Below are 17,983 nucleotides of genomic sequence, written 5' to 3' on the forward strand. Positions count from 1 at the left end.
ATGTGTGTGACTAACTTGTACCCAGCTTTAGTTTCTCTTCTCTCTCATCATTTCTCTGTTTCCCTGACCACTGTTGCTATGATACAAAGTAGACCAACCAGCACAGAGGGAGATGGTCTTCCAGGCTATATGGTGGATGTCGTTCTCATGCCCACTAGTGTACTTTGCTATTCAGCGCCACGCACATCTGCCAGGGAATGGACAAAGTGGATAGTTGTCTCCTGCCTTCATCGCTGTGATTCATTTGGCTTTCATTCAGCTTGGCTGAGGCTTGTAAATTATTACATCCATTCTGCACATAACACTGAGGGGCCAATGGACAAAAATCCCTCATGCTGCGTGAGTCTGTCTGCGTGACTTTGTAGGTATAGTACAGTACGGGCAGGGGGTGGTTTTTATATTTATGTGGTACAGTGCCTGCTGATCTGCCCATGGGCCTTCTGTCTCAGCTACAGTTCTAGTCTTTTCACGCAACGGGACTCTCAACCCACGGCCTTCCCTCTGCCTCTGGCAACACACTGCATGCTTGCTTGCACGCATGTATGTATGCGTCTAACTTTAAGTGCTGTTTGCCTGAAATGTGCTTGAGAAATGTCTGATACTACATGTGTAATTCATGCATCAAAATTTGCCCCTTGGAGAAATCTTGCTCAGCATTGCTCCCTAGAGGAGAGAGCATCAACCGCTCTCCCTGTCATTTCCATTACAACTTTGTTGAGGAACATCAATCAATTAGAATTGTCATAATAATAACTTATTTTTTTTATTGCTGTAGGCCAGTTTGGCTTTTAAATAGCAGAGAATTCTTGTCACTTATCACAATACACTCTGCTGCTATGTGTGTTGGTCTCTTCAGGAAATTTCAACCATTAATGGCATCAGCCGGACCCGAAAGAGGCAAGAAAATGAAAGTGATACTTAAAACACAGCCACACACAGAGGCTGGGTACAAACAAGTCAAACACATAATGTAAAGAATGAAGTCTCCACTAACCCATTATTAAAGACAGAGTTGATAATGCATAACTTAAATAATTCATGAATGAATGAATGAATAGCAGTCTGAATGAAAAGGTGGCTGTGTGTGATGATAGACCCCAAGAGTTTAGCTAGGGGAGTAAAAAATTACATTCATACGTGATATGACCTAAAACTGACACACACACACACACACTCGCCACCCCCCTCCCCAACCTAAATGCAGACAGATTCTCACCTTCAGTGCCTTAGCAACCATGAGCACACATCAACACCAAATGAACACAAACATAAACACACACATGCGCATACGCACGCGCACCCTTACATTGGACTGTGACTAAATAAATACACAGCTGGTGGGGAGGTTGCGTGCCTGTCAGGAAAGGAAAACTAGAGGTCTATTTAATGCTAAAAGAGAGACACTGAGACAGATAAACACACACACACGCACACACGCACCGAGAGCATCTAAATTCCTTCAGCGTGAACCTCTCTCATCCCCATCCCCTTTATGCTAAACGTTTAAAAAGCACTCATGAAGCAGCTACTTAGGGGAAACGCTGGCAAGCATCGGGCGGTGGAAAAACTACCCTATCCCGTCTCACTCAGAGCCTACCGACAGGACAACTCTCCTTCTGTTATTTATTTGCTGTCGGTTAACCGTGCTTCACGCAGTCGCTGGTTCAGCACCAGCGTCCGTGTTTTCGGGACGGGCTGGAAAGAGAGGGAAAGCCCCGCCGTTATCTCTACTCTCCTCGGTGACTCAGTCCCTTCGTCCCCTCGTCTGAACACCGAAGAGCAGGACTCTGACACCTCAAATAAAACCCGTTATTTCTCTCTTACCTTCCGGCTTGTTTTCGGCAGCCATTTCCCCTCCGCCGCGCGCCTCATCCCTCCTCCTCCTCCTCTTCCTCCTCCTCCTCGACTCGACCTAGTGGTGGTGGGAGGGGGTGGTGGTGGGGGGAGACCACGCGCGTGCACAGAGAGGACAGCTCAAGGAGGGGGGCGGGGCAGAAAGGAAGGGGTGGGTAAGCGAGCCTGCCGCGTTCACAGAGACTATTGGTCCAAGCAGTGAGGACTGACAGCGGAGATCCGTGATGGTGACTCGTGGAGTTCTCCATCCCTCTGCTTATTCCGGTTGGCCACGCCCCCGTGATGTTCACGCGCACTCTTCCTCTCTCCTCTCTCACCCCTCTCACGTCACAGAACGACGTCTGTATTCGAGGACACCTTGACAGCCTCCCACAGCATTATCATCATGCTCATCATCATCTTCTCGCTCTCCCTCTCTCCTTCTACCTCACACACACACACACACACACACACACACACACACATATAGCCTACATCACACACACGTAGCTACCAGCTCGCGTGCGCGCGCTCATTTCTTCTCACGCAAACCCAGTGGACTGTTGAGAAAATGCGATGTAAGGTCGCGTCTCGCCATAAATTATGAACCTCTCTTGAATTTAAATGAAAAGAACTGCCTGAAAGAGACTTTTCTGAAGCGCGTGGGCTGGCGGGCGCTGTCATTCGCTGTGGTGCTGAAGCTCGCGGTGCTGAAAGGACAGCTCCACGCGCGCCTACACAGGCTCGTGTGCGCTGTTTTTTTGGAGCCATGTTATTAAACTGAAGCGATAACAGGTCAAATGAAAACTTATAGGATGAAATGAAAAACATGTCCCCCGTGTCCTCTTATCTGGGCTCCAGCTTCTGCCAGGAAGTCGTTGTTTTACTGCTGTAGGCAAATATTCCCACGGAAAGTTAAGTCTATCACAATATCTCCGCTGATAGGTTATTTATAATTCTACCGCTTTATACGAGGTTATCCCTGCTAAATAGCAGGGATTAACTGGAACCATTATGATCTCGTTTCCAGCCCACACTGTCACTATATGCCTCCGGGTAGAATATTGCTTTGCACCAAAGCCTTGTGTTTGACAGACACTATCCTCTCCGCAGACACGCTTCACGGACAAAAACACAGGTTTTCAATGGCTCGTTTAAGCAGCGTATGTACATGTAAAATATGTATTTGAGATCGACAGAATTCCAACGAGATCAATGACAATATATCAACTATACGGGTGGTACATTAATACAACTTACAGCTGGGAAGTTGACGTGGAGCTGAGTTTTCAAAAAAACACACGTAGGCTACCTTTCACTCACTGACAGTTGTTACTAAAGTGCTGCTATAGTGAAACTAAAATACTTTATAGAATACAGACATACAACATCCGCAACAATCAGATCACTATAAGACCGACTAAGATCTGGATTAAAATATTATTATTATATTATATTATAATATATTATATTATTATTCTCTGGTGTTGATTATTAATTAATTATTATTGAAAAAGAGTTATTAGGCCTAATCCTATACTATCAATCCTACAATCCTATATTATGGATAATTATTACAGCACAAAAAAGTTACAGGACATGTATTTTTATATTCTATATATATTTTTGTATATTTTTTTTCTTTGCATGTTAGAAAAAAAACACTGAAAAACGCTCCTCACTCGTCTTTTCATTATCTCTATTGCCGCTATGCTCAGCAACCGCCAGCAGAGGACGCCAAAACAACCTCCGCTTCCTGAACGTCTGCTGACCAATGAGCTTCCAGAACACTGAGGGGGTGGGTGGGACCGAAGCGGAGCATACTCAAACATGGCGGCTTCCTTAGAGGATGATTTTGAGTTTAATAATCAGGACTACTACTCTCTACTCAACGTCAGGAAAGAGGTATGGTTTGTTCCGTGTTTTACAGCGTTGTCACACGATAACAGACCTTTCTGCCGTGCTCGCCGGGCGTTTGTCATCGAAAAAGAGGTCTGCAGTCGGTGTAGCATCTTCCAGTTGGATAACGGTCTTCTCTCAGTCAGCACCATCATAGGTCGAGGTTGAGACCGGTTGATGCTACATAGGCATGCACAAGCTGCCCATTTAACAGTGCAATGGGTCTATATTTACTTTCACGTTAAAGTAAATGCTGATGAAATTGTTATGACTGCTTTCCGTCAGCAGCTTCTCAAATCTCAGTTTTATTAAATAGCCAAAGGAAACTGGCACCACAGTCGATTGGTTAGCTACATATTGTTAAATAGCATTAGGCATCTACTGAAGCACACGCCTTCTAGGAGGTGCATTATTAAACTTTTAATTTAAATGTTTAAGGTAAATGTATTCATTTCAGGGTCTTTAAAATGGATGCTGTTTAACAGCACCCCTCAGGGAGAAGGTAAATAGGTGATTGATTAGTCATCTGATTGAAACGTGCTGCAAATGATTTAATAATAATTCCTGGTTCCAGCCTCTCAGTCATGTTAAAATCATCCTGCTATCATCATTTAAAATTATACAAAAAGTAACTGCACTTGCAATTATTAGGTCAGTTCACATAGTCGTGCTCCAAGTGACATGTCCTCTCTTATCAAAGGCTACTACAGAGGAGCTCAAAGCATCATATCGAAGGCTATGTATGCTCTACCATCCTGATAAACATCGGGACCTGGAGCTGAAACGACAAGCCGAGCAACTTTTCAACCAGGTTCACCAGGCCTATGAAGGTAAAGACACACACATTCAAATTAAAGTATTATCAAGACTTAAGGACAATTAAAGACATAAACATAACAGTCTGTGTTTTTCCTCTCCCTCCTCAGTGCTGAGTGATGCTCACTCCAGAGCCATCTATGACATTTTTGGGAAGAAAGGCCTTGAGGTGGAGGGCTGGGAGGTATGTTTTGTCCATTGCCTACTTGTCTAAACTTTGAGTGGTTTTGCTGCCACATTGTGTATATCTTCATCACCTACACCATCATGATACTGTGTAGGTGGTGGAGAGGAAGAGGACACCTGCAGAAATACGAGAGGAGTATGAAAGGCTACAGAGAGAACGAGAAGAGAGGAGACTGCAGCAAAGAACAAACCCAAAGGTTTACTCATTCACTCCATTGTCAGCTTCATTTCTTTCACCACCACTTACACTACCGAATCACTTATGACTATGGATTGTTTCCACATTCATTTCATTATGTCCCTTTAATGTTTCCTTTTTTCTTAATTAATCCTGTCAATCTCTTTTTGTTTACTCACATTATTATTCAGGGCACCATCAGTGTTGGTGTGGATGCCACAGACCTGTTTGACCGCTATGAAGAGGATTTTGAAGAGATGCCAGGAGGAGGCTTTCCTCATATTGAAATCAACAAGATGCATATTTCTCAGTCCATAGAGGTACACAAAAAGATGCTAACTTAGCAATTACTGCCCGCCTACAAGCCAACCTGAGCGTGGGTCACTTTAGTAGTCTTAAGTTTTATCAGACATCACTTTCCTGTTTTTCCACAGGCTCCTTTGACAAACTCTGACACAGCAGTGTTGTCTGGCTCACTGTCTACACACAACGGCAATGGCGGGGGCAACATTAACATGACTATACGAAGAGTTATGTCAGCCAAGGGCTGGGGAGAGGTACACACAAACACACATATTGCATATTGTGTTGTATGTTGTAACTTGTTTAGTTGGCTTTACAATATTATCATCTCTCTAGGTAGAGTTTGGTGCAGGAGACATACTGGGACCCCTGATTGGGTTTAAGGTGTTCCGTAATCTTACTCCACGGTGGTAAGGACCAGAATTTGGAATATCTATAATGTATTAACTTATGGGTAGCTTTCTTCTCAGCTTTTATCTTGTTTCTCTCATCGTTGTGTCCAGTTTCTTGACAGCCCAGTGTGGGTTGCAGTTCTCTCCACGAGGTCTGCGGCCGACCTGCTCTCTGATGACAGCCCGCCACCTGGATCAGAACACCATGGGTTATCTTCAGTGGCGCTGGGGACCCAACAGCGCCATGACTACCAGCCTGGTCCGAGACACGAAGAGCAGTCACTTTACTTTAGCTCTGCAGGTACAGATAAAACATCCACAGGCAGTGTAAGAGCAGCCACCTTTGTCATGATATTACTTGATTATACTTAATACATCATCTGTTCTGTTTTACAATCTGCCTCCACCCAGCTGGGTGTGCCTCACTCCTATCTGATGATGAGCTACCAGTACAAGTTCCAGGATGAAGACCAGACTAAAGTCAAAGGCTCTGTTAAGTATGATCATCAGAAAGTGGCTTAAATGTATCGCCTATAAATCAAGCATTTCACAAGACAGGGATATTGAAAAAAAATATGTAAACTTTTTTTGTAATATTTTGTAAATTAGCTCATGCAAGTACAATATAATTCAACCTTTATTGTAATTTGTAAGTATAAAACCAGTTTATTGACAGCAACATTCACGAGTTGGTGAAGATGTGATGTGACTTTGACCTTTATAGAGCTTTATAAACTATGCATCTAAGTGTTACTACTATACTATATTCCACCATTAAAATGATACTGAAAATGAACAATGTAGTATTATAACCTGGCATGTATTACTATAAACAGCATTCTAACAATGAAAGAAAGAACATATATGAGTTGTCATTAACAATGATGTGCGTTATATTATTCAGGTTAATTCATTTACTCACCTCTGTTCTCAATGTGTGCTGTCCTTCACAGGACAGGCTGGTTTGGTACTGTGGTAGAATATGGAGCAGAGAGGAAGATCAGTCGACACAGTGTCCTGTCAGCAACTGTCAGCATGGGTGTCCCACAGGGAGTCACGCTCAAGATCAAGTACCGGCACACCCAAAATATGACCTTATTCTTTGTTGTGCCCATGTCTCAGTGCTTGACTTTGTGCTTGAATGTGTTTGTGCTTTTTTTGCGCAGGCTGGCACGTGCAAGTCAAACATACCTGTTTCCAATCCATCTGACAGATCAGCTGCTGCCTAGTGCAGTCTTCTATGCCACTGCAGGACCCCTGCTGGTGTATATGGTCGTCCACAGACTGATCATTATCCCATATACGCAAGCACAGAAAGAGCAGTGAGTACCTCCTCTCCCCCAGCATCTCTCTTTGTCTCAGTGGTAGGGAATCTTTGTTCTGGGCTTGCATTCAGTCAGGATAAAAATTCATATACGTTCAGACTGAGTTTAATCAAGAACAAGATCTTCTTTACAATTTTCTAAAATTACTAAGTTCTCTTTAACTTTGTTGTAACTTAAACTCTGTGTACACAGTGAGTTGTTGGATCACTTCCATATAAAACCACCTCCACACCCTGATTAGTACAAAATTGCAACAGTTCTGTCCTGGGTGTTGGTAATACAAGACGGGTTTCTTCCACGCTTACATTATAATCAGAGGCAGACTCCACATTGAGTCCCAGTGGGTGATTGTTGATGTCTGTCTCTGTGCCGTCTCTGTGTCTCAGGGAGCTGGAGCTGCAGAGGAAGAGCTCTGCCACAGACATTGCCAAGAAAAAGCAGGAGGCAGAGTCTGCTGTGAGTACTCACAGGCAGGAATACAGTTACTCGTTGTGTGTGGGGATAATTGAACATTGTTTCCAAGTTCGGCTCTCCTCATTATGAACTCATGACAGAATCTCGTCTGAAACCCTCCCTGCTATCATATCCTGTTTTGCTGTTCTTCACCCCTCCTCCTCCTCCTCCTCGTCCTCTCCCTCTTGGCTCCTCTGCAGGTTCTGCTGATGCAGGAGTCTGTGAGAAGAATCATAGAAGCAGAAGAATCCAAGATGGGTAAGGGTACACACACACACACACACACACACAAACACACACACATGCACACAGTCACAAACAACCAACAACAGAAAACCCTTTTTTAGTCTGTAGCTCTTTGTGGTGAAAATCTAGGTGTGTCATTCAATCAGTTGCATTAAATTTTCTTTAGGCATTTAACAGAAAACCAGAGACCGACCTCCAGGCAAGTAGTTTAAATACCCCTTTAACAGGAAGGACCTTGAGCAGGACTGAAATGATTTAAACACAGTTGTCATTGTTGCTGTCGACACTACATAATATGTCCTGTCACGAGGATCCTGACCAGAATTTGGTGCTGTGAAACTTATTATGATAGTGATATACCCAATGCCTGGAAGTTATGCATGTACACGCATACACACATATATGGCACAGAGGTATAAAAAAACATTATGTTTTTTTAGATTATCTGTTCATCCTGTCCTGAATAATCCAATTAGATTTTTGGTTCAAAGGTCACCAGCTGACACTTGCAGCCATAATTCATTACACAAATTATGATAAAACCTCACACACATGTTTTAATATGATGAACTTATAATTTTCTATCTAAATAATTTTCGTGTATGGATATAAAGTACAACTTGACTGCTTGGCAGAAGCATATAATCAAGAGTTTGAAAAAGTACCATGGACATAAAGTCACTATTTTAACTCTGTTCCTTCAGTCTGAAACTCTTCAGGTCTCATGTTATCTAACACACTATTTATAACCCTGTAGGTCTGATCATCCTGAATGCCTGGTATGGAAAGTTTGTGTCAGACACTAGCCAGAAACAGGAAAAAGCCAAGGTCATTGATGTGACTGTGCCTCTGCAGTGCCTGGTTAAAGACTCCAAACTCATACTCACCGAGGCCTCTAAGGTGTGTGGGATTAAATGACTGTTTGTTTTTAACCCTGCATGAATACATCGTACATATGAACGGTCTCTTCATGTGCAGGCGGGGTTGCCAGGCTTTTATGACCCCTGTGTTGGAGAGGAGAAGAGCCTAAAATTACTGTACCAGTTCAGAGGTGTCATGCACCAAGTCATCTCTGCAGACACAGACCCACTACGGATACCCAAGCAATGTCAGTATGTGGCCACTAAGACCTGTGTGGTAACTTTTCTTACTAAAGGGTTACAGTATACGCTTACAGTTATTTTCCTCTTGTTTTTGTCTTTTCAGCTCACAGAATTGAGTCTGAGTCCTAGGAGCTCACCACTGCTGGAGCACCAGAAGGCAAATGCAGATAAAACAGACTTTACGTTAGCATAAGAACACAAGAATAGAGAGGACATATCCAAAACAACTTTGCTCCTCTCCTCTGGCTGTCTTCTGTCATATTAGTGAATTTGTTTATTATGTCCCTCCAATCCTCCCTCTCCTGTAGGCCATTTTTCAGGCCCAGCATTATACAGGAGTCAGCTCTGAGTGTTTACAAGGTGTAACCCTTTGTGTCCCTAGCTGGCCACCTGACAGAGCAGCTGTGGGAGATAAGACATCAGCTCACAGTATAGTTTCATATATGCACTACAGAGAGGGACTGATTGTTACTGCAGATGCACTGACGACTTCCTTTGTTATTAAGCTAATGTGCACAGATACATTTAAACATGTATACAAAGAGCTGTGATTTCCCCATATCATTGTAGTCCCTTTCATGTATGTGTATTACCATGGTAGTTTTGAACCCAATGATACAGTCATTGCAATAATTCATGCAAATGTTTGTGAGAACACTATGCAGGATCATGTTTCAGTAATCCTGAGGTTAGCCTGGACTGAGGAATGACTGGACACATGTTTATGTTGTTTAAATGTCTCATCCTAGTGAATGACAAATTTTAGGGGCATGTCTGCTGCTCAGTGTGCTGCCAGTCAGCAGGAGTAATCTGGTGCTCAACATGTAAATCTGTGACGGAAAAGAGGGAGAGAGAGACTTCAGTTCTACATATAGATTCTAAATATTTCATTCTGGGCTGCAATTTAAAGGCAGAAATTCTTCCCGGATTTGATTTGCGTCAGTGTTTATGGAATATGTCTGTGCAGTTGCAGCAAAAACAGAATTTTTCTACACTGATTTTTAATACAGTGAAGATTATATTATAATTTCTTGGCCCTAAGCCTGTGACAACAACATATGCTGCTGTGAAATTGAAACAGTTTTTAACTGGTGAATGAATATTTTGTTAAAATAATTTGTAAACTGTTTTAAGCTGAAGCTGCACGAGCCTCACTGATATTACTGTGTTTAATGATTGTGGCACATTCACATGGCTGCATTTATTAATCTGAATTTAGTGTATTGTACACTTTGTTTGTACATCATCCTTTATTTGAAAATGACTCTTAAATGCCTTGCCACTAGCTAAATGAAGCAAAAGGATTTTAATACTATCTACTGCAGGAATTGACTTAGTAACTCACCACTGCTGTAGTTGTGTTCTCATGAAGCTCGTCAGGCTGGCTTAGTGTAACGTCCTATGAGCTGCTGATAAGCCGATAAGACATTATAGCACATAGGTCCCAATTGTATCAATTGCACAAAACGGCTCTTATTTGATTTCCGCCCTTATTTGCATCAGTATTCATAATGAACCGAGTGTAGATACCGTAGATCCATTCTGTAACTACAACAAATCAATTATTCTGTTGTTTATTGAGGAAAACCTGTAATTAACTACACACCTCATCAATGATATGATGAAAAGTGATACCTACTAATGTAGAATACAAACAGGACTGTCTTGCATATAAAAGTAATATTTTGCACAGATGTACCGATATTAGAGGCTAATTGTCAAAGTGGTGCTGGAGCCTCTGAACTGCAGCAGTACACTTTGACTGACCTGCATCTAAGAAGTAGTGACTGATGTACTCCATAGGTTGGATATGTTTTCACTTGCTGCTGTGATTAGACTGCATGGCCAGTGTGTGGGAAGTCTTAAAAACGCCCCTCTGCTCAGTAAGAGGCAGCAGATATTTTGCACTGACTGTTTGTAGCATTTTTTTTGTTTTAGATGTTCTATTAAATGAACGGTAAATGTTTGGGCAGACCATCTGGTCACCTCTGCTGTGGTGCCACCTTGAGGCCAGCAGAAAGATTGCTCCTTGTCACAATCCAAACAATCATCAAAACTAACCCACATGTGTATGTTTATGTTATGTATGGTTGAGGACTGTGTGTTCTGTCCTGTAAAGAATATACTGTAATAAATATCAACTCAAACACGAGTGTTGTGCGGCCACCTGCCCCAGACAGTATACTATGATATAAAAAATAGACTGGTTAAAATGGTAACTCTTTATTTACAATAGTTTACAATAGTTTCACAGAAACAGTTTGCACCACAGTACAGAAAACGCTTTCTCAATAAGGGGATAGGACAACCCAGGACCAGAATAAACAGGCCGCATCACAATAAGGATTGTGAACAATAATTACACTAATGTCTTTAAGACGCAGACTAAAATGAAGAACTTCAGATTGTCTTCAAGACATTCATGTCCTGAGAAACTGCAAGTGGTTTTCGGTCTTCAGACGTCTTAAAAATACATCATAACCTACTCCAGTAGTGATTGTTGTGTACAAACCAGTTAACCAACATTTGAAGACAAGTGTGCACAGATGAGCTAAACCGTTTTAAATTTTTTGCAGTGTTCTGACAAATTGAATATTCTGTGTGTATGTCAGTTGTTCCCTGGTCAAGTCTTTGATTCTGCATTGTAAAACCCCATCCTGGACTAATATCCAAGCTTCTGAGTCTAAAAATCTGTCACTCTACAGTATGGCTTTTATATAATCAGAGACATGTAGCCTACACAACAGGCCCGACAGCTGATGGCACATGAATAACAAAGCTTATACTCTTTCAAATTCGAGCAAGTTTTAAGGAACAACATCCTTAAAAAAACATTTTACATGACACCTGCGTCTTTTGAACTGAATACTGCGAACATGAGAGGTGATAAGGGAGTTCCTCTGATCTGACCCTTCAAAGACAAACAAAACAAACTGACACGGCCCTATGGTACTTTGCACATATCAATTTCTCCAGCTTACAAAAAAAACAAAAAATAAATAAAACCATAGAGTTTTAGCTGAGATAACTGATAGCAACACATGCATCATCAACACCGCCTGTTCAATCAAACACACTCACATGCATAAGTTGGAGGACAGGGCTCTTGAGAGAAGCCCTTTACCAACACTTCCAGTTATGACTTTTTGTAGATACTTTACCAGGACGGCCATAAAAGTTCCCTTATATAAATAACACTCTCTCTGAAACCTTGGCGAATGGCTAATACAGGGAAATGCTGAGTAATGCTTTTAATCACCATTATGAAATGCAGCAAAATCATACTGACCAGAGGCACAAAACAGCTTTACTGAAAATCACTGAATTTTGACTATTGTCAATCTGGCCTGTTTATTTTAACTTTATAAATCAGACAAAAACACTGTTGAAACACTGAATGATGGGGAATGAAACCTCTGCGTATGGCCAAGTAGCTTCTTGATTCAGAGGAGATAAGGCTGGAAGACGTCTTGGTAAGAAGAGGGACTGAGAAGTTCAACTGTACAGGCTCCCCAATGATATTCTTTCACAATGTCTTAAATAACAAAACAGAACAAACAACAGGTGAAGCAGATGCAGACTCTAGGCTCTTATCCTACATCTTTGTTCTATTGGATTATACTGTACCTCAGCTTAATACTATAGCACCACCTGGAGCAATTAACACAAGTCTTAACTTGTTTTCTCATTTTAAATGGTTATTTATGTAACATTAATAGAGGCATCATAGAAAAAAATCGAATCCAGTTTTATTAGAAAGACATACCTGTGTCTATGACAGAAAAAATTTTAAAAAAAGTGAAGAAAAAGTGCAAACCATCTTTCCCATAAATCCCAGCATGCACCATAGTGGGTGGCAGTTGTGAGGATATTCTCTCTATATGGCAGTTCAAATGTTTCCAGTGTTCACGAGACACCACGTCCCAACAGTAGCGGTTTGCTGCTAGGCTATTTCATCTACAGACAGACATCCATTCAGTGATTGCTTTACGCACAGAGTCTGTAGGAAGCAGAAACAACCCTTTGTAAATCTAAAACAGCACGCAAACTGGGTTTAAACGGGAGAAGGACTTGGGATAGGTCCAACAAAGTGTTTGTAGAAACTGTGAGTTCAGGGTGAACCATAAAGGACAGAGACTGAAGGGTGCGAGACCTGAATTTGAGGAAGGGTCAGTCCAGCAGGTGGAGGGGTCAGAGCTCAGGGTTCAGCCTGGGGTCAGTCTAGCAGATGTTTGCGTGGGCCGACACGTGAGCGGTGAGAGCGGCGGGCATCAGCAGATCCGTGTGTCTCTCGGCAGTTCTGGCACACATATATCTCTGGCACATGGCTCTTGCGAATCTTAGCGCACGACAGGTGGATCCAGGTATTACATTTGTTACATTCGATCATGGCTCGGCCCGCGAAAGGCTTCATGCAGAAACATGTCACCAGGTCCCACGAGTCATCATCTGAAAGACAAAAGTAAGAGTTGAGCATTGAGTTTATCCTGCCGTCAGACTTTTGAAAAAAACTTAAGAAATTTTACCTGAGTCCACCATTATGTCCTCATCTTCTCCCGACCCATCCTCGTCCCTGAACACCACCTGTTTCCCCTGACGGAACACCGTCCTGCTGCCTGAAAAGCCCTCCACCTTCTGTATCTTTACCACCCCTTCTTCTATGTCTCGACCCTCCCAGTATCGGCGCCCTTCCTTGGGCTCCTCTTTGCAGGGGGAGGGGCTCTGCAGGCACTGGGGGTGGAGGGGAATGCTGATATCATCTTCAGGCTCTTCTTTGATTGCTCGGCCACCAAAGGAAAGGGGGCACTGCAGCTCTGGGACTGCTGAGGGGGCCTGCTGAAGCCCACTTTCTTCACCAGACTGATGCTCCCGCTCCTTTCTTCTCCTCTTCTTCTTCAGCTTGTCGGCTTTCCTGTGGTCATCTGGATGCAGGGCTGTGACTGTGTGCTGCAGAACAATAAAATCAAAGTTAAAGCAAACAGGGTTTTCCTTATACTGTCGGATGAGCATATAAGGCATACGATATGACTTCAGTTCATCTTACATCTTTCTTGATGTGGCTGGACAGTGTGGGTACTGGCTGTGGACGCTTCCTACTCCTGTCCTGGGGGACCTTAGGAGGACGCTGAGGACAGGGGTTGGGGGTCCCTGAGGTCCAGCCATCACTATCAGCTGTGCTGCCTGTACTGTTGGGGGGGCTGGAACTACTGCGGAGAGAGGAGTCCTGTAACAGTACATACAGAGGTCAGTGAGTGTAAAATAACATCAGAGAGGTTACTAACGGGGTTTATATGTATGGAACAGTTCTTCACAAACATTGATCTCTTCAACAACAGAATGGGTATTAAAAAAACAGGAAAAACAATAACAAAATCACATTTAGAAACCCCAGAAGCTGATGGTGAAACAGAGGTACATTTATCCAATGTTAGTTCTCACAAAGGAAATTGTGCACTGACTGAAACCAGCCCTGACAAAGCTATCGAGGGTGGGGGTTACTTTAATGGAACACCAGTGCTACCTGTAACATCTTATCTCAAGTCAAAGTACTATTATACAAGTATGTTAAATGTATTTAGATGTGTTATACAAAGGAACATGGATATGAATAAATTAACAAATTAACAGTGTCACCAGGGCTACTTGCCGGTTAAGGGGGTGACAAACAGCGCTGGAGGTTGAGGTGGCTCTAAACATAACACACATTCAGAGAAGTTCTTAGTCCATGGTGTGCAAAACTAAAATAAACACTTTATTACGGGGAAACTACACAAACAAAAGAATCAGTTCCAGATAATCTCATTGTCTGGCTATCTCCCTCCCTGTGTCCCAACAAAAGATTAAATTAGCAAAAGAACTTGACTAAATTCAAGAGCAAAAAATGAGATTTAACTGATAGAGAGAATGCAAACAGTTACACAACACCTTCCACTACCACCAAGTTAACGTTTAGAACACTGTTGTTAATGACAACTTCTAGAAATATGTGCTTCAGGTTTTAAACATCAGCTTCCTTTTAAGTCTTTTATATTTTTCTCAAAATGTTCCATGAATCAAACAGGTTTGTGTTCATGGCCTCTTTAATTGATCAAATTTTTATTGTAGTATATAAAGTGAATTTAATCTCTCACTCTCTGATGAATGAAAGTGTACTGTTATTATTTGTATTACAGAGGTAGCGCAGCTGATTGAAACAACATTAACATGAAAAAATACATTAGCCTGACAATACAGGTGCTTGTGTCAACAGCAACTGGCCGCTTCATTACTTACCTCTTGGGGATAAGGGATGTAACCAGCATAGGCCAAGACAAAAGTGCAAAACTTGTTAAAATCCTCTACTGTCCTCCTCTTCTTGTACGGCGGACTGAACCCCTGAAACACAGTCACGTAGCCGAAACATTAGCTGCATCAAACCTACACATCCCGACATGGCGTTGAGATGACCGAAAACTGCTCGCAGTTTAGTGCCAGATCCATTCTCTGCAAACTGCCACTCAGAGCTGGCTCGATGCCATCTCACAAAATGTAGCGAAAATAACATTAACTGTTGACTAACAATCAACAGTGTATTTATTTGCATGGACATATTTCTTTTGAGACTCACAAACGATCCTTTCGACCAACCCCCCACTGATGAAACAACTAAAATCGACAGCTAATTTAAGCTAGGTTGGCTAACGAATGACAGTAACTACGTAAATACGTTACTATAGCTTCACTGGGAAAACACAGACGGCACACACTTATTTATATTACAATCAAGCGGTTGCCGAGAATAATAAATGCACACATGTATGATAACTGACCATAATTACAGGTGGCGCAATAGTGGTTAGTTAGCAAGTGTTAATGTTAGCATTCCCCGCAGTTGTACTGGTGATGGAATGTTTTCTCTTCGATGAAACGTAGTGTTAGCTAGCAGTAACATTAAACTAAGTACCATTCAAAGTGACACACATGAAGCATGATTTCAAAATCTCCTACCATCAGTTGTCAAATGGATCAAAGCTTGTCTGAATGTTTATCTTGTGTAACTTGCTCACTTTTTGCACGTCCTGCTAACGTTATGTCAACATTAGCGCGGTGAGCTAACGCTAATCAGCAGCTGCTACACCGTGCGATGACAGCCTCGAACAAGTTGACGTTTGCTAACATAGCTAGCCATGACTGCAAACTACCGACTGTAAAACAGTTACATAAAACACTTACCTCCGACTGAAATGCATGGGATGTCGATGGGTTTATGTCACCCATCTTTAGTGAGTGCCCGAACCGCTGACGTTTTGTCGATAAATACACAGGTTAGAGAAACTGGCTAGCCGATGCGACCGTAAACACCGAGGTTACTTAGCTTTTGCTTGCTAGATACCAAACGTTATGGCTAACGTTACCTATGCTAAAACTCGAAGCAACAGTGTTAACTCAGTTTGCCATCAGCACCGACTATAACATTACTTAGATCATCGTTGTCTAATAAACCAGTGGCTTAAAGTTGAAAAACACGCCTGTCTTGACCTGACCACCGAGCGTTAGGAACGCTTACTACTACACTTTCATCGGGCTGTCCGGTATCGTCTCTGTTTAATCCAGTTTACTGAGCGCTGGGGGAGCGGTTCACTTCGGTTGTCACCAGCTGCCTGCCCCTCCGTCTTCCTTCACTTCATCATCGTTTCGATAAGCAAACGTAATGGCTCATTATCGCCCCCTTTGGCCTGCGGTGGTGGTGACAGTATAGGGTTTAAATCCGACTTTTACTCTCTTGTAAACCTTAAGCAATATATCTGTCTGTCTTCCACATTCAATAGGCATTTGTTTGAATGCCGTTGCTAGGCATTAGTTTGAATGCCGTTGCTAGGCATTAGTTTGTGTGTAAACTAGTGAGTTGTGTTTACAGTTCCGCAAAAAGAGTGCTGTGCAGTGGATGATATTTATACATTTGCAAATTGTGTGTTACAAAAGTGTAAAGCAGTGTTTTTACTTTTATTTTTGCAAACTCAGTAAGTGATTTTTCTACAACTATTAATAGTTTTAGAAATTGTGCTATAAGAATCATTGTTAGTGTTTAAGCATTCAGAAAAAACTGTAAGTGTGAAAGCACATTTATGTAAAATGCAACTTTATCCCTTATATTAGTAGAAATGATGGATTATAGATCGATGACACTGATTGGCACATACTGTTGGTGATGTTAAGTGTTGTTTCAAGTCCTTTACAGCTCTCTCTTATCAAATCATGTTGGTTATTAAAATAAAAAATCAATAATTTTACAGGAAGATGTAACATTTATTGAACAAAAACTTTGTACAAAGAAACAAAGAAAACAGCAAAATTAAGAATAAAAGTTAATAATAATCATTTCAATAGAGTCCTTATTTACAAGAAAAGTTTGTTCAGTGATGTTTGCTGGTGTCACACACTGTAGCTGTAGGCAGATCTACAGGACGTTAGGGATGGTCTTTCTATGCTGTGCGGTACAATGCTACTTTCTTTTAGCCCTCTTCTTCATGGCTCTGGTTCTCCCGTAGTGTCTACGTGATGGAGAGGAGGATGGACACCAGCACCGTATGACACCTCCACATGCACCAGTCCATCTTCATTGGTGGATGTTGTCATCATTGGACGGTCCAACCTCTCCCACAGCTTCTGCTTGAGAAGACGTCCTTGGCTCAAACGGTACCTACACTCACGGCCCTTCTTGTGCCTGAGAGAATAATGAATGAATGAATTAAAAAGTACAGTTTTTAGGTTATTAGTCAGTGATTATCCATGATAGAGCTCACACTTTTGTAACAGACATACCTCAGCCAATCTTCAACAACTTCGCGGTAGATCTGCTGGTTGAAGTCAAACTGCTAAGTGTTTAACTGCCTAGCTGTATGATTACAATGGTCCCACGGTTACAGTTTTTCTCAATTTACACACATTTTCTGAAAGCATGCCTCATATTTTCAGAACTCTACACACAAATCCAAAATAACACACACAATGGGCAAAAACCCTCAATTCTCCTGCAAAATAAAACATTACATTCTAAACAATGTTATTTCTTCTCAAAATAGGTTATGTTTTCAAATGACACAAACCATTATATGATTAGACATCTATAAGAAGCAGCTGAACACTGATGTGCTCAGTGTAAAACATTATGATTAATGGAGTGTTTTCCAATGACTTGGCTTTTTGGTTCAGTGTTACACTGACAACAGACAGTACATACCTAAGTGTGTTGTAAAATATTTGATTATA

General features: G+C 41.9%; 3 protein-coding genes across 3 annotated transcripts in view; 1 reads left to right on the plus strand and 2 right to left on the minus strand.

Moving 5' to 3' along the window:
• The window catches only part of LOC114435614 (calmodulin-binding transcription activator 1-like), a 46,139-nt gene extending 44,273 nt beyond the window's left edge, over positions 1–1,866 (minus strand). The window contains exon 1 of the mRNA XM_028405433.1: positions 1,825–1,866. Coding sequence (XP_028261234.1) covers positions 1,825–1,849 — 25 coding nt within the window. The 5' untranslated portion in view covers positions 1,850–1,866. The remainder of the gene's footprint in view (positions 1–1,824) is intronic.
• A 1,767-nt stretch (positions 1,867–3,633) lies between these two features.
• LOC114435636 (dnaJ homolog subfamily C member 11-like) lies at positions 3,634–10,757 on the plus strand. Its single transcript, XM_028405501.1, has 16 exons — positions 3,634–3,738; positions 4,433–4,562; positions 4,659–4,732; positions 4,830–4,931; positions 5,104–5,232; positions 5,347–5,469; positions 5,552–5,625; positions 5,719–5,908; positions 6,019–6,104; positions 6,561–6,677; positions 6,774–6,929; positions 7,319–7,388; positions 7,586–7,643; positions 8,389–8,531; positions 8,610–8,739; positions 8,838–10,757. The coding sequence occupies exons 1-16, from the start codon at positions 3,664–3,666 to the stop codon at positions 8,861–8,863; spliced, it is 1,683 nt and encodes a 560-aa protein (XP_028261302.1). The 5' UTR covers positions 3,634–3,663; the 3' UTR covers positions 8,864–10,757.
• A 184-nt stretch (positions 10,758–10,941) lies between these two features.
• On the minus strand, positions 10,942–16,396 carry phf13 (PHD finger protein 13). Its single transcript, XM_028405527.1, has 5 exons — positions 15,947–16,396; positions 15,008–15,109; positions 13,779–13,958; positions 13,261–13,681; positions 10,942–13,183 (listed from the first exon to the last, which is right to left on the minus strand). Exons 1-5 carry the CDS (start codon positions 15,989–15,991, stop codon positions 12,951–12,953), a joined length of 981 nt encoding a protein of 326 aa, XP_028261328.1. The 5' UTR covers positions 15,992–16,396; the 3' UTR covers positions 10,942–12,950.
• Between the last annotated feature and the right edge of the window lie 1,587 nt (positions 16,397–17,983).

The sequence above is a fragment of the Parambassis ranga genome, chromosome 5, assembly GCF_900634625.1.
Source record: "Parambassis ranga chromosome 5, fParRan2.1, whole genome shotgun sequence".
NCBI classification, from domain to species: domain Eukaryota; kingdom Metazoa; phylum Chordata; class Actinopteri; family Ambassidae; genus Parambassis; species Parambassis ranga.